Raw genomic sequence first — 15,058 nt, forward strand, 5'->3', positions numbered from 1 at the left:
CCACGACGTGGTCAAGTCCGAGCACTTTTTTCAGACACTATAGATTGACGTAATGTTGAATCAAGATGTAAGTTTTGGCCGTAAAGTTTTACCGCTCATCGTCCCCTCCCCTTGAAAAATCTGTTTATCCTCCAGCTATGTTGAGACAGGGTACACAGCGTATCCGTCCTGGTCCCCGCAGGGAATTCTGTCAGAAAAAAACACTCATTTTTATAAAAAAAAAATTCTGTGGGTTTTTATGCAGCGTGTGGATCAGATTTGATCAAATCTCATCCACTCTGCTGCTACTGTATTACGCTGCAGATTTTCCGCAATGAAAGCAGTTTCGGAAAATCAGCAGTGTTTGCGCTAAATTTCATCATGCTGCAGGACAATTATCTAAACTATTCAAAAATGATTTAACACAAAAAAAAAACAGGGGGACTGGCCAGCTCAATTTCCACACTTCAATTCTAGTTCTCTCTTTTGGGATGAGTTTCCCTGTCAAGGTCAATGAAAAGTACCCTACTAGCCATTCACACCTCAAGAAAAAGTTATCAATATAATTAAAAACTGGGAAAAAATAACCTGAAAGATATTTCTCAGCAATTCCAAAATTTTTGATGGTCGTAAATACACACGCACGCACGCACGCACACAGAGTATATACAGAAAAAAAATACAAAGCACATTACAAGTACACGATTAAGAGTAATTTACTTATTCAGAAACGTAAACATACAACTAGGGTTTACCAAATAGTAACATGTTTATTTCACTCATGTTCTTAAAAATAGTTCATCTGCAGTTTTCGCAAAAACATCCTACTGTAAAAAAATACTGAACTGTTAGGAAAAGAAAGCAAAGCATGAAAAACAGGCCCAAACTGTTAAGATTTTATTTACAAAGTTTTTCTTTCTTTTTTTGTTGTACAGAAAGTAAAAATGGTGCTCCAATGTCTATATAATAGGTAGCCATTGACAATCATGACTCACCAAGCACACACTAAATGTTCTAGCTTGTTAACCCTTAAGAACCCAAATGTAATAGTAAAAGCATTGGCCCAGTTTGTTTAGCCGAACGTTTTGTGTGTAAATATAATTTTTCCTATGTATACATAGATATATATTTATTTTTTCCTTTTATTAATTTTTTTTTGCCTTTTTGAGACTTAATTATAAACCAGGATGTAAGCTTCCAGTAGGGTTTATTGGCTGTAGGAATGTCACAGTAACAACTCTTTGGCTCTTTTTGGGTATTTAGGGATAGGGCTTGTTTTAATTGTTACATTTCATTTGCAGCTTGCTTTTCAGTAATCCATGGATGGGGCCAGTTCAATCAATACTATGTAATCCAGTAAGGTCCTTTTCAATTTTTTTTCTTACACAAATTTAATCATCCTCTTCATCACCTTCGTCATCTGTTTCCCTCTTCCTCTTTTCTCCTTTTCCAGCTTCTTCTTCATCTGGAGAATGAGACAGATTATGTATGGAGTTACCATCAAACACACCAACAGCGTTAACAAAAAGAAAAAACACATACAAGTCAGGTCCTGTATTAGTATTAAAAACTGGTTATAGTCGCTTGAAAATTATTGCTGATGGCAAGTGTAACAAAACATTCATATTAACCACTTTTTTGTGTGGCTTGGCTGCTGCGCCAAATTTTTGTAGCAGAAAAATCTAATGTGGAAGCCAAAGTTTGTGGATTACGAATTTTTATTTTGGTATTTGCATTCGGTGCAGCCATATTGGTAGTTACTTAACCCTTTCAGGATGCAGCTATTTTGGTCCTTGAGGACATCGTGATTTTTTTCATTTACATTTTTCTGCCGATGTGGGTGTTTTTTGAGGGACGATGTGTATCTTTTAATGCCTCCATTTTGGGGCAGATACACTATATGGACAAGAATATTGGGACACCTACACATTAGGCTAAGTTCACATCACGTTTTGGGCACACGTTAGTTGAATATGACTACGTATACGTTTTAAAGTTACAAAAACATGCATTCGTAACATACGCTTACGTTTTTTGTAGTATATGTTTGTGCCCATTCTTACTTCTAAAAACGCATACATTTTTTTGTTCTTGAGCTAAATCAAACTTTGTAAATTCAATATTTTCCATATATGGTGGCAGGCTTAAGATTGCATACGTCGTCAATATGTAACCAGTGACTTCAATACAAATGAAAAAGTATAAGTGTGGTATACGTTTTGGAAAAGTACTGAAAAGTGTAGTGGGCTAAGCTTTTTCAGGACATGGAAAAAAAAAAGTGTCTGTGGGAATTTTTGGCCATTCATCCAGAAGAGCATTTGTGAGGTCAGATACTGATGTCAGTCGAGAGGGCGTGGTTTGCATATTCCGTTCTAGTTCATCACAAAAGTGTTTAATGGGGTTGAGGTCAGTGCTCACACTAAACTCACTCAACCATGCCTTTACGGACTTTGCTTTGTGCACAGTCATACATATAGATGTCCAAAATGTCTTGGTATGCTAAAACATTAGGAATTCCCTTCACTGGAACTGAGTGGCCTAAGTCAACCCCTAAAAAAGACCCATAACATTATTCCTTTACAGTTGACACAATGCAGTCAGGCAACATTCTCCTGGCATTCGCTAAACCCAGACTCGTCCGTCGGACTGCCAGATGGAGAAGGGTGATTCTTCACTCCACAGAACACATTTAGACTACTCCAGAGCCAGCGGTGGCATGCTTTACACCACTCCATCCGATGCTTGGCATTGTGCTCGATTATGTAAGGCTTGCATGCAGAACCCATGCCATGAATATCCCAGCGTAAAGTTTTTGTACGGATGTTGATGCCAGAGGAGGTTTGGAAGTCTGAAGTTATTGAGTTATTGACAACTTTTATGCACTATTTTTAGTGATTTTGATTTTAGGGTAGGGACTCCAAAGACAATGACGACCCTTGACGCAGGTTACGAGATTGTGTATTTTCGCCAATATGTCAACGAATACCTCACGTTTATAATTTTTGCTGAATACAGTCTGGCCTTGTGAAGTTTGGGGAGAATGGAGTGTCAGTAACTTGTGTGGTGTACTGAGAAAGATCCGGGCAAACCGCCTGATCTAATACTATGGGCATAACGAATAGGCTACAATCTAGCATTACCCACTACACACAACCGGTGGGACTGACACCCCATAGAAGCCTTATTTGTCTGCACACTGCTAGAACCTGTCCTCATAATCAGTGAGTTTTGCCTTTTTCTGTGATTGTAAGTAAATTTGTAAATTACAGTAAATCTGTAATTTATCTTTAGCAGCTGCCAAATAAAACGCTCAAGCTAGTAAATTGCAAGTTTTAACCAGAATGCCTAGTATGAATTAGACAAACCTTCATCTTCCTCTTCATCCTCCTCCTCTTCATCTACTTCTCCATCATGTCCAATTTCCTCATCCTAGTAGATAAAACAAACTGGAGTTAGAACAATGTAGCAATTTTTTTTAAATCTAGTCAATACAAGGCTGCATTTGCGCTGGCCTTTGGAAAAGCTGTTCCCACAGCCATCATTATGGGAATGGACGACAGCACAAAATGGTATGGAAACCTTTTTCAAATTAAATATTTGGGATGGTTTCAGACGTCAGGAAATATTTAGCACAATAGACTATCCATTATCCATGACTGGTTAAATTTATTCGTAAGAAAAAAAAAAGTGTCCCATTAATAGTATTTAGCATTCTGTGATGAATTTTGTCTAGAGGATAGCAGCAGTTTATTACATGCAATTATCAGAATTATAATAATAAAATGCACACAAAAAATATTCTACACTAACCTCTTCTCCACTACCATCCTCCTCTTCATCTTCTTCTCCAACCTCTTCCTCATCTTCATCATCTTCTTCCTCATCTATATCTTCTTCCTCTTCACCTTCCTCCTCATCATCATCTTCCTCCTCTTCTCCTTCTATAAATATTTGTAATGCGTACATATATTAGGAGTGGAACATTATGTAAACAGAAATAAAAATGCTATGTGATAACGTACAACATCGCAGTCACATAATGTCACATGTAATTTCAAATATAATTGTATGGGGGGGGGAAAACAAAAAACTACTTTGAAATAACATGGAATTTCTGCAATTATGATATTGCAGTTGCATTCTAAATGATTTGTTGCACTACGATCTAAGGCAGTGAAGAACAATTATGCTGTTATTTCGGATCATTACACCCACGGTCAGGCTGAGATTTGCGGTCGTAATATGAGCAAAGAAATGTGCCCGTATTACACTTTTGTGAAACTGGTCTTACTTGAACCTTTATCACTCTCTGTAGACTAGGGTTGTCACGATACCAGAATTTGGACTTCAACAAACGATACTTTGTGTAGTATTGCGATTTTGATACCAAAACGATACTTTGCCAACAGTAATAGAAAAAAAAAAGTTCTTCCATTTTCTGGTGTGATGAATTTTGAATCTGCCTCACATTAATAGTAATTAACCCCATTATGTCTCTCAGTCATGATGGGGTTAATTACTATTAATGTGAGGCACATGGAGGTTAAATTCATCACACCTCGTGCCTAACATTAATAAGTGAAAGCAGTTTTTATTTTTTAGTGTACACATCATAAATGAGGCAAAAAAAAATTGTTGTGCAGGTTATTACGGCCGCGCCAATACCGAATATGTGTATGTTTTATGTATTGAGACTTATTTTACTGTTTATTGTAAAAAAAAAAAAAAAAAAAAGTGTATGTATATTTTTTTAAATTTAATATTACTTTGTTTTTACTTTAATGTACTGGCATATATCAGATATGTGCCAGTACATTAGCCTGTGTACGTATAGTGCACAGGCAGTTGTTAGAACATACCTAAGTATGCCCTAATAGGAAATATGGCAAGACAGCCCTGGGGTCCTTCAATGGACCGTGAGCTGTCTGGCCATATATGGTATGGCCCTCAATCTAGTCAAGGCAACCGGAGGCCAGACGATGGCCATGTATGGAACCCTATGAGGGCCAGCCGGAGGAAGTGTAATGTATTCCAGAAGCGATTAGAGCTGCAAGTCTTCAATTCCCCTAGTGGGACAAAAATAAAAAGTAATTTTTTTCATAAAACTGTAAAAATAAAAAAAAACTTTTTTACATAAACAAGAACGGTTTTTTTTCTCTAAAATAAGTCCTTGATTATAAAATGATAATAGAAATTTTACTGCAGGGTGAACAGCGTAAAAAACAATGCCAGGATCGCACTTTTTTTTGGTCATCACCTCTCGCAAAATATAGAATAAAAAGTAGTAAAAAAGTTGCATGCACCCCAAAATAGTACCAATAAAACTACAACCCGACACGCAAAAAACAAGCCCTTACACAACTTTTTTGACTAAAAAAAAAAAAAAAAAAAAAAAAAAAAAAAAAAAAAAGTCATGACTCTCAGAATATGGGGACATAAAAAAACAATGTTTTTTTTATAAAAAAAACCTGATTTTATTGCGCAAATGCTGCAAAACATAAAAAAAAACAAAACACTATATACATATGGTATCGCCGTAAGCGTATCGACCCGCAGAATAAAGTAAAATTTAAATTTATAGCCATGGGGGAAGGGCGTAAAAAAATTAAAAAAAAAAGAAGAATAAAAAAACATTGTCAGAATTGATTGTTTTTGGTCACCTTACTTGCCAAAAAATTGAATTAAAAAAAAAAAATATATATAAAAAAAAAATGGCATCTACCCCAAAATGGTATCAATGAAAACTACAGATTGTCCTGCAACAAATAAGCCCTCACACAGCTCCGGTGGAGAAAAAATAAAAAAAGTTCTGTGCAGTGCTCCAAAAGTGGATAAGATTGGGCGCCATTTATCAGTGTGAAACTGGCAAACAGATCTGTGAATTATTATTTATTCACCCCATTATTATACCCTCTTATTGTACCCTGATGTACTCTGCACAACTTACATATGCCCTCACATTATAAAATGAAATACTAGCAAAACCCCAAACAGAACTACCAAGCAAAATCTGCGCTCCAAATGACACTTCCTTTCTTCTGAACCCTACAGCGTGCCCAAACAGCGGTTTACGGCCACAGATACGCCATATCCGGGAGAACCCGATTAACATTTTATGAGGTATTTGTCTTCAGTTGCACAAACTGGGCACAACTTATTGTGCATTAAAATGGCAGATCAGTGGAAAATTTAAATTTTCACTCTGCACCATCTGTGACGCATTAACCCCCTTCGCGCACAACGACTTAATAGCATGTAGTGGAGGGTGATGTATGGAGTACATGAGCCCGCGCCATACGCTGCGTTCGTCAGCTGTGTATTACAGCTGACACTGTCAGTAACCGCGATCGTGTGGTTACAGGAGCCTATAAAAATGACAATACTATTAATGATAAAACATATTTAAAAATCTTTTCCAACCTGCAGGCTTGGCGGTTTTTTTCTTCCTGTTAATTCGAATCCATCACAATATATAAGGGTCAGAATTGTAATGTGCACATGGCCTGAGGAAGACGCTCGTTCAGCGTCGAAACGCGTAGCCACCTATTGTTCCATTAAACAGATTTTATATCAGAATAACCTGTTCGCTAATTTTCCGATCGTACCACGCAGCAGCGCCTCCAAAAGATCCATCTCTTTGTTCAATTCTTCATTCATCTATTAGGACATGTCTCTGGAACGGCCTAATAAGTTTATAGTCAGGGCAGGCCTGGGGGCCTTTGCTAGGCCCCCAGCTGCCGTGGCAACCCATCAGAGCCCTTTCCCCTCTGTAAGCCACTGACACCGAGGTCACTATTGACCACGGCGACTAAATGGATGCGAGTGGAGCAACCGCGGTCCTCCTGAAACGGGACACAGTGGAATAGGCGCTGTGAAAAGGCCCCTTAGTGACCGGCGTGAAAAGGTGCATTGGCGTTCACTAAGGGGTTAATATGAAGTAAATTAATGGGAACCTTCATTGTTTACTTCCAGAAGGTGAAACTTATCCGTGCCATGTGATGATCAGACAGGTGCATGGCTCGCTACAGTTAAACTCCATCTGTAAGGCTGGGTTCACATGTCGCAGTCATAATCCGTTTTTGAACGTGACGTGTGAACCCAGCCTCAACATCTGTTTCAGTGTCTTGTAAAGATCCATACAACTGTGTAATCATCACAAATGTCCTTCCCTGGAAGCAAACAAGGAAGGTTTCCTTTTTAATTACTAATAAGTAGACCTCAGGGAAACCGGGAGGAATTGATACAAAATGTAAAAATTTAACAACTTTTCATTATATAATTAATACATTTTATTTGCGGAATCCAAAATACCATTTTAATAGAGTAAAAACAAAATAGCAGACCTTCATCTTCCTCCTCTTCGTCAACACCATCTCCATCAGCCTCTGCATCAGAGTCTGGTGCCTCCTTATCGTCTCGGTCATATCCATCCAAGTATGTCAGCTGAGGGAGGAGTTTGAATACGCTTTCTCTGTAGTCAATTAGATTTGTTACTTCACAGTTGAACAGGTCAAGACTCTTCAAATGTTCCAATTTTTTCTGAAATTTAAAAAATAAATTTTCAGGTCAGTAACATTTTCCAAGATACCAGTGTGGGAGGTGACAGGCTGAAGGTCTTAATGAGGATTAAATTCTCATACATATTCCTGGAAAGAATTTAGTGGCTTGAAGGTTTAACTGCCAATTAAAAGGGGTTTTCCACTATGGACAATCACTACTTGTAAGATGGGTCCATCAAAAATAAGCTGATCACAAAGTGTCCCCTTGTTGGGACCCCTAGCGATCAGTTATAATCTGTAGGGAAACCTGGCAGTAAGTGTTAATTTTTCCTGATGCACTACCAGAGAGAAAATTTCAGGGCTATGTACATCTCCAAAAGTATATATATTATTTTTTTTTTTAAATAAAAACGTTTATTAGTGTGTTTGGTGCAACTTTCTAATTAGTTTTTATTTAAAAAAAAATTGTTTTTGAGGTACAGCTGCTTTGTATCCTGTATAAAGAGCAGCTGTATCGTGCACAGAGACCTGAATCCGTCAGGTCAGCGGGACTGACGGGTTCAGTGTTAGCAGGTCTGACATTCAGGATCCACCTGTAAATCTATCACATCTAAGTTGTAAACTTAGATGTGATTGGTAACAGCTCGATCCTGCGTGTCAGAGACACGCAGGACCTGCTGACACTGAACTTGCCAGTACCTGACAGATACAGGATTCAGCGCAAGATACAGTCGCTCTGTATACAGGATTACAAAAACAGCTGTATCTCAAAATCAGGTGGATAGGTCATCAGTTGTCAGAAGCTGGGAAACCCCTTTAAGGATAATGGTCTAGAGCTTTTTTTCAGGGTTTGGGCTACACATCTTATTTCCAATAAATGGTAGTGTTAGGGTATGTGCACACGTAGAGTCAAAAACGTCTCAAAATACGGAGCTGTTTTCAAGGGAAAACAGCCCCTGATTTTCAGACGTTTTTTCAGCAACTCGTGTTTTTCACAGCGTTTTTCGCGGCGTTTTCTACGGCCGTTTTTGGAGCTGTTTTCATTGGAGTCTATGAGAAAACGGCTCCAAAAACATCCCAAGAAGTGTCCTGCACTTCTTTTGACGAGGCTGTAATTTTACGGGTCGTGTTTTGACAGCGACGCGTAAAATGACAGGTCGTCAGCACAGTACATTGTAAAACCCATTGAAAGTAATGGGCAGATGTTTGCCTACGTATCGGAGCAGTTTTCTCAGACGTAATTCGAGGCGTAAAACGCCTCTATTACGTCTGAAAATAGGTCGTGTGAACCCAGCCTTACTGCGACCGCATACAAAGACTTTTTTTTTTTTTTACACAATTGTAGGCTTCCAACTTTATGGCAACAGTCTGGGAAAGGCATTTTCTTGTTTTAGCATGACTGTGCCCCTGTGCACAAAGCGAGGTCCATAAAGACATGGTTTGATGAGTTTGCTGTGGAAAGTTCAGTGGCCTGCACAGAACCCTGACTTTAACCCCATTAAACATCCTTTGTTATGAATTGGAAGGCCTATTGTGAGCCAGACCTTCTCATCCAACATCAGCGTCTGCCTTTACAAACTACAAACACTCTTTTGGCTGAATGGGCACAAATTCACAGACACATGCCAAAATCTTACGGAAAGCCTTTCGAGAGCAGTGGCATCGGTTATAGCCATAAAAGAGAGTCCAACTCTATATTAATACCCATGGTTTTTGAACAGGATATACATAAAACCCATATAGGTGTGATGGTCAGTTGTCCACACATTTTTGGCCAAATAGTGTGTGTGTGTGTGTGTGTGTGATATGAAAGCAACTATCACACCAAAGCATCCTGAGTTATTGACACAAGTTAGGATGGATCCATGGATTTGTGTCACATTCTGAACAAACACCCATAAAGTTGTCTTGAGTGGTAGCACACACATGCTAACTTACCACCACTCCATACAACTGCTCTTCACTGCAGGCTTGTTAGTGAGGGTAACGGAGGATGCTGGGTGCCCATTTAAGGCCTCATGCACACGACCGTAGTGGTGTGCACGGGCGTGATTTGCGGCTCGGATGGCCAAGGAGTGTCACCCACGAGCAGCCCGCAAATTGCGGACCGTGCACATGGCCGCGTTCATTAGTTTCTATGAGCCTGGACTGCAAAACACGGCCGTAATAAGACATGTCCGTTATTTTTGCGGTGCAGGCTCCTGGGCAATGCACGAACCGTGGAAACAACGGTCGTGTGCATGGGCCCATTGAAATGAATTGCAGCCGCAAAAATACGTTCGTGTGCATGGGGATTCCACTGTCAGTGGGGCCTAAGAAATCAGTCACAGATTCATCTAACATCTATACAGTGGATATGTGCTAAATTTTTTTAGCTGGAATATCCTTTTAACAACCCAACTTAAAATACCTGAATAGTTAAAGAGACTCTGTCACCACATTATAATTGGCCTATCCCCTACATAAGGAGATGGGCGCTATAATGTAGGTGACAGCAGTGCTTTTATTTAGAAAAACTATCTATTTTTAACACTTTACGATTTTTAGCTTTATGCTAATTAGTTTCTTAATGCCCAAGTGGGCGTGTTTTTACTCTAGACCAAGTGGGCGTTGTACAGAGGAGTGTATGACGCTGACCAATCAGTGACCAATCAGCGTCATACACTACTCTCCATTCATTTACACAGCAGATAGCGATATAGTTATATCACTATGTGCAGCCACATAAACACACTATAACGTTACTGCAGGGTCCTGACAATGAATATACATTACCTCCAGCCAGGACGTGATGTGTATTTAGAATCCTGACAATTCTGAATCTTTTCTGTGAGATTTCCAGCAAGGCAAACGTAATCTCGCGAGATTACGCTGTAAACAAGAATTTAAAACGAGATTACGTTGGTCTTGCTGGAAATCTCACAGAAAAGATTCAGAAGTGTCAGGATTCTGAATACACATCACGTCCTGGCTGGAGGTAATGTATATTCACGGTCAGGACACTGCAGTAACGTTAGTCTTTGTGTATGAGGCTGCACAGAGCGATATAGCTATGCAACTACAACGCCCACTTGGTCTAAAGTGAAAACACGGCCATATGGCTACACAGTGGGAAAGGTCACTACCTTCCGGTTAAGGTACAGAGAATAACGCGATTTGGACCGGGCTGATCAGACATTTGTAGTACAGATCCATATTTGTTTTTGTTTATAAATTCCACTACATGTATCATCTTTATACATTTTATACAAATAGTCATATCTATTGAGAGAATATTTCAGGTGGCAGGTGGCAAAAACCCCCCAAAAAAAACAAGCACATAAAAAACACAACAACAAAAAGCAACATACCAGAGGTTCCAATGTGCTAATGTCTTTTAATTTATTTCCACTGAGACTTAGATGTGTGAGGTTGGGCAGTTTCTCTGCTAATACATCCAGACCTCCAGAGATTCTATTGTCACTTAATTCAAGCTGAAAAGAGAGAAAAACAATATTTTTTTACATAAATTATTTAGGGAAGATGCCAAGCATAGAACTTTAAACTTGATGAAACTATCAAGCGACATGTTCTTACAAAACTTGAATCCATATGGGGACCATGGTTGAATGTGCCTGAACTAGCACCTGCGATACGGATGAGATAGAGAATGCAAAATGGTATACTTATAGGAAATCCTTTTATTAAACTGCCTTACATAAGCTATGTTAAATATGTATGTATATGGCTTGTAATAATCCAGGACTTGAGAATGTACTGCATACCTATTGCTGTAAACCACTTTCCATGTATATGAAAAATGCATTCATACTGTTCATTTATGAATGTCCCAGGGGGAGGGTTAGGGGGCGTTTCTTTTGTGTCTGTTTGGTTGTGTTTTTGTACTTTTTAATTTTTGGAAAATCAATAAAATACTATTTGATAAAAAAAAACAAAAACTTGTGGAAACTATGACTGAGCAAATAATGTTCAAATGTCTAATATTCATATCACATTAATGTATAAATATGGATGTATGGAAACTATGGATCCAAAACAATGATAAATATTGACCATATCTGTACCTTCACTGCTGTGATGGCCTTTGACAGCAACAAAAGCGGTATGTATATATATATATATGTACTGTGGAGTCAGAAAGAGAGAGAGAAGGAGAAAACTTGATCCTGGACAGTAACTCCCATTAACTACCCATTAACTACCAATAGTCAGCCCGACGCCAGGGCTGAGTGTTTTATAGGACAGCTCTGGACCTAAGAAAGGGCACCATAACTGTCCTGAGATAATACCCATTAGGGAATGCCCCAACAGCAGTCTATGCCGTTTATATGCAAAGCATAAATATTTCAATCCAATATTAAAAAAAATATATATATATTAAAAGTTGTGGGACAAAAGATTAAAAAAAAAGTAGTTTAATAATTCATAATAAATTAGCAAAACTAAAAACAAGAATACATGTCAAATATGACATCTACTAGTCCTTCTCAATGAATTAGAATATCACCAAAAAGTTAATTTATTTCAGTAATAATTCAAAAAGTGAAACTCCTATTCTATAGATTCATTACACACAGAGTGATCTATTTACAGCATTGTTTTCTTTTAATGTTGATGATTATGGCTGACAGTTCATGAAAACCTCAAATTTTGTGTCTCAGAAAATTAATATAAGCCCAAATTCAAAAATGATTTTTAATACCAAAACGTTGTCCTACTGAAATGTACAGTATATGCCCTCAATACTTGGTCGGGGCTCCTTTTGCATGAATTACTGCATCAATGCGGCGTGGCATGGAGGCGATCAGCCTGTGGCACTGCTGAGGTGTTATGGAAGCCCAGGTTGCTTTGATATCGGCCTTCAGCTCATCTGCATTGTTGGGTCTGGTGTCTCATCTTCCTCTTGACAATACTCTATAGATTTTCTATGGAGTTTAGGTCAGACGAGTTTGCTGGCCAATCAAGCACAGTGATACTGTGGTTATTAAACCAGGTATTGGTACTTTTGGCAGAGGAGCGCTCATCAGCCCATTCTACTGTGACGCCAAAAGAAGTCGCTGTGGATTAAGGACCTGCGCCGACTGCAGTCAAAAGACTGTGGGCGGTTGTTAAGGGGCTAAAGCTGGGTTTACACATTGAGTTTTTTAATGCAATTTTTTTTATATGCAAACGCAGGAGTGAAATCGTAAAAGGAAAATGTTTTCGTCTCCCCTTTATAATTTTCCTTCCTTTTGGCTTGGACTTAAAAAAAAAAAACATCAAAAAGTCCACCAAAAAACAGACCCCCCCCCCCTCACTGGTAAAAAAGTAATAGAATATGGTAGCAATCACTTTCATTGATGGGAGAACCCCTTTAAGACAGTGACATTTAAAAAGCTGACAAATTAACTTACCTTTTTTAACTTGGGTAGCTTTGGAAGATTTGAAACAGACATCAACAAGACATTTATTAGGCTGAGGAACTCTAGATTAACAAACTCCGCCGTTAGGCCCTCAATTTTTCCTTCCCGCGCTCTGCAGTTGTCAAGAACCAGTTCTCGTACCTATAAAGAAGAAATGCATAACATGATAATGGTGTACAAAACAACCTCAGACAAACAGATAAGGCTGTAAACGGTCTCCTTCTCAAAATATCGCAGTATTTCTACCCTGACACTTTGGAAACCGCAGCAATGACCGCTGACACCCTATATTGTGCTGTGGTCCCATATTTTTCTTTTTAATAAAAGGAGCGGTAGTGCCTATACAATGGGGAACATTAATACTCGGGCACTGGTATAATTCCCCCATGCATTTGGCACAGGCGCTTCATAAATATGGGATTCAACCAGAACATCGTATGATTCTATGTATTTACGCCAAAAAACAGCAATTGTAGATGTGACTTTTTAACCAGTGCAATTTTTGACAAAATCAGGCGTAGTCTGAATAATAAGTCAGGGCCTGTGGGTTTGTGATTGAATACGCTTTAAAAAATTATTTTCAGCCATTACGATACATATGACTGAATGTATGCTTTTGCACATAAGAATATTATTTTAATCTATGGCTTGCAATGCAATAGTCATTTCTTAATTCAACAAACTTCTAATTTTATAAAATATAACAAATGTATACAGAAACATTTATAGCTATAAATTATGTTAGGAACATAGTATTTAAAGAGGAAGTAATGACTATGAAATTCACACCCAACCGCTGCTGATCATGGATCGGAAACACAATGTGAAGAATAGGGGAAAACATATGCAAGACAGACGCTAGAGGGCATCATAAAACCCTTGTTACATAACACTGCACACAATCTAGTATGTGAGATGTGTCTTTCCACAAAGTATCAAAGGTGAATTAGAAGGGAAACAAGTGTTGCAATTTACAACAATCTAAGCATAAGCAACTTCCAAAAACAGAAATGTTTAGTAATCAGATATGTTTCATATAGTGGATTTTTGTAACAAAGGCAGCTACTTACTATAATATAGAATTTTATTTTGTTTTTTTTTAAATTTTATTTTGAATGATGCAATACACACACACACACACACACACACACACACACACACACACACACACACACACACACACACACACACTCTGAGATTGTACCACCAAGAAGTGCAAGCCATAAGGTTATGCAAATTTAGGAAGTAGCAGGTGACACTAAGATCTGCAAATGATGACAATCATCGAGCTCCAATCTGTGGCATGTGGGGGCATAAAAGACAGATTGAAAGCAAAGTGTTTAGCCACATGAAACCTCAAAAATCGGATCAAGTGGCGTGGGATGATTGTGCGAAGCCTCCTGTTAGTCGACGTGCCAGTTGTCGCCACTTGTCACAAACTGAGAGGGACAGAATCCTTCAACGGAGAGCGCTTGGTTTATCATTCCAGGAGATCACTATGCGCCTAGGCCGAGATGTCAGCACTGTTAAACGTTGCATTCCAGGAGGTTGGGAGAACAACTAATAGGAATGACAGCAACTGGTGCGCAGAGGCAAACCACTGAACGGACAGATCGTCTGATTGGAAAAAAGGCGCGTAGCGATCCATTCTGTACCGCAAGTAAAATTGGACGTCACATCCCAACAACCAGTGTTGACACAAACCATCAGAAGGCGTTTACACAACATTGGGCTATGAACCAGATGTCCAGCTACAAGTGTTCCATTGACCACAGGTCACCGCTCTCAAAAGCTATCATTGCGCACAGCAGGACGGCAATGGCGGCTGGAATGGAGGTCTATCCTCTTCAGGGATGAGTCCCGCTTTTGTCTCGGATGCAATGATAGTTGGAGATTGGTCTGGAGACCATGTGGGCGACGCCATGAAGGGGCCTTCACAAGGGAACAGCACATTGGTCTTACTCCCGGGATTATGGGGAGTCATGGCATAATGTACTAATAAAACTTTTAAACTTTTTTTTTTACACCATTTATTAGTCCCTCTGTATTGCAGTAAATTGTGATTTTCACAGGCTTCTGTTAAGCCGTGCCAGAGACACGGCTTAAAAGGGAACCGGTCACCAGCATTTCACCTATTGAACTTTACTTATCCCTCACTGGCCACTGCTATCAAAAGTT

The 15,058-nt window shown here is 38.9% G+C and overlaps 1 protein-coding gene across 2 annotated transcripts in view; it reads right to left on the reverse strand.

Annotated features, from left to right (window-relative positions):
* Nucleotides 1-679: 679 nt before the first annotated feature.
* Nucleotides 680-15,058, reverse strand: part of ANP32B (acidic nuclear phosphoprotein 32 family member B) — a 40,124-nt gene continuing 25,745 nt past the window's right edge. For both annotated transcript variants that reach the window (XM_075825620.1, XM_075825619.1), the window contains 6 exons: nt 12,872-13,021; nt 10,829-10,951; nt 7,323-7,518; nt 3,790-3,920; nt 3,345-3,408; nt 680-1,444 (listed from right to left, as the gene is read on the reverse strand). In XM_075825620.1, the coding sequence (XP_075681735.1) occupies nt 1,371-1,444; nt 3,345-3,408; nt 3,790-3,920; nt 7,323-7,518; nt 10,829-10,951; nt 12,872-13,021 (738 nt within the window). In that variant the 3' untranslated portion in view covers nt 680-1,370. The remainder of the gene's footprint in view (nt 1,445-3,344; nt 3,409-3,789; nt 3,921-7,322; nt 7,519-10,828; nt 10,952-12,871; nt 13,022-15,058) is intronic.

Source organism: Rhinoderma darwinii, chromosome 1 (genome assembly GCF_050947455.1).
Source record: "Rhinoderma darwinii isolate aRhiDar2 chromosome 1, aRhiDar2.hap1, whole genome shotgun sequence".
Taxonomy (NCBI): domain Eukaryota; kingdom Metazoa; phylum Chordata; class Amphibia; order Anura; family Rhinodermatidae; genus Rhinoderma; species Rhinoderma darwinii.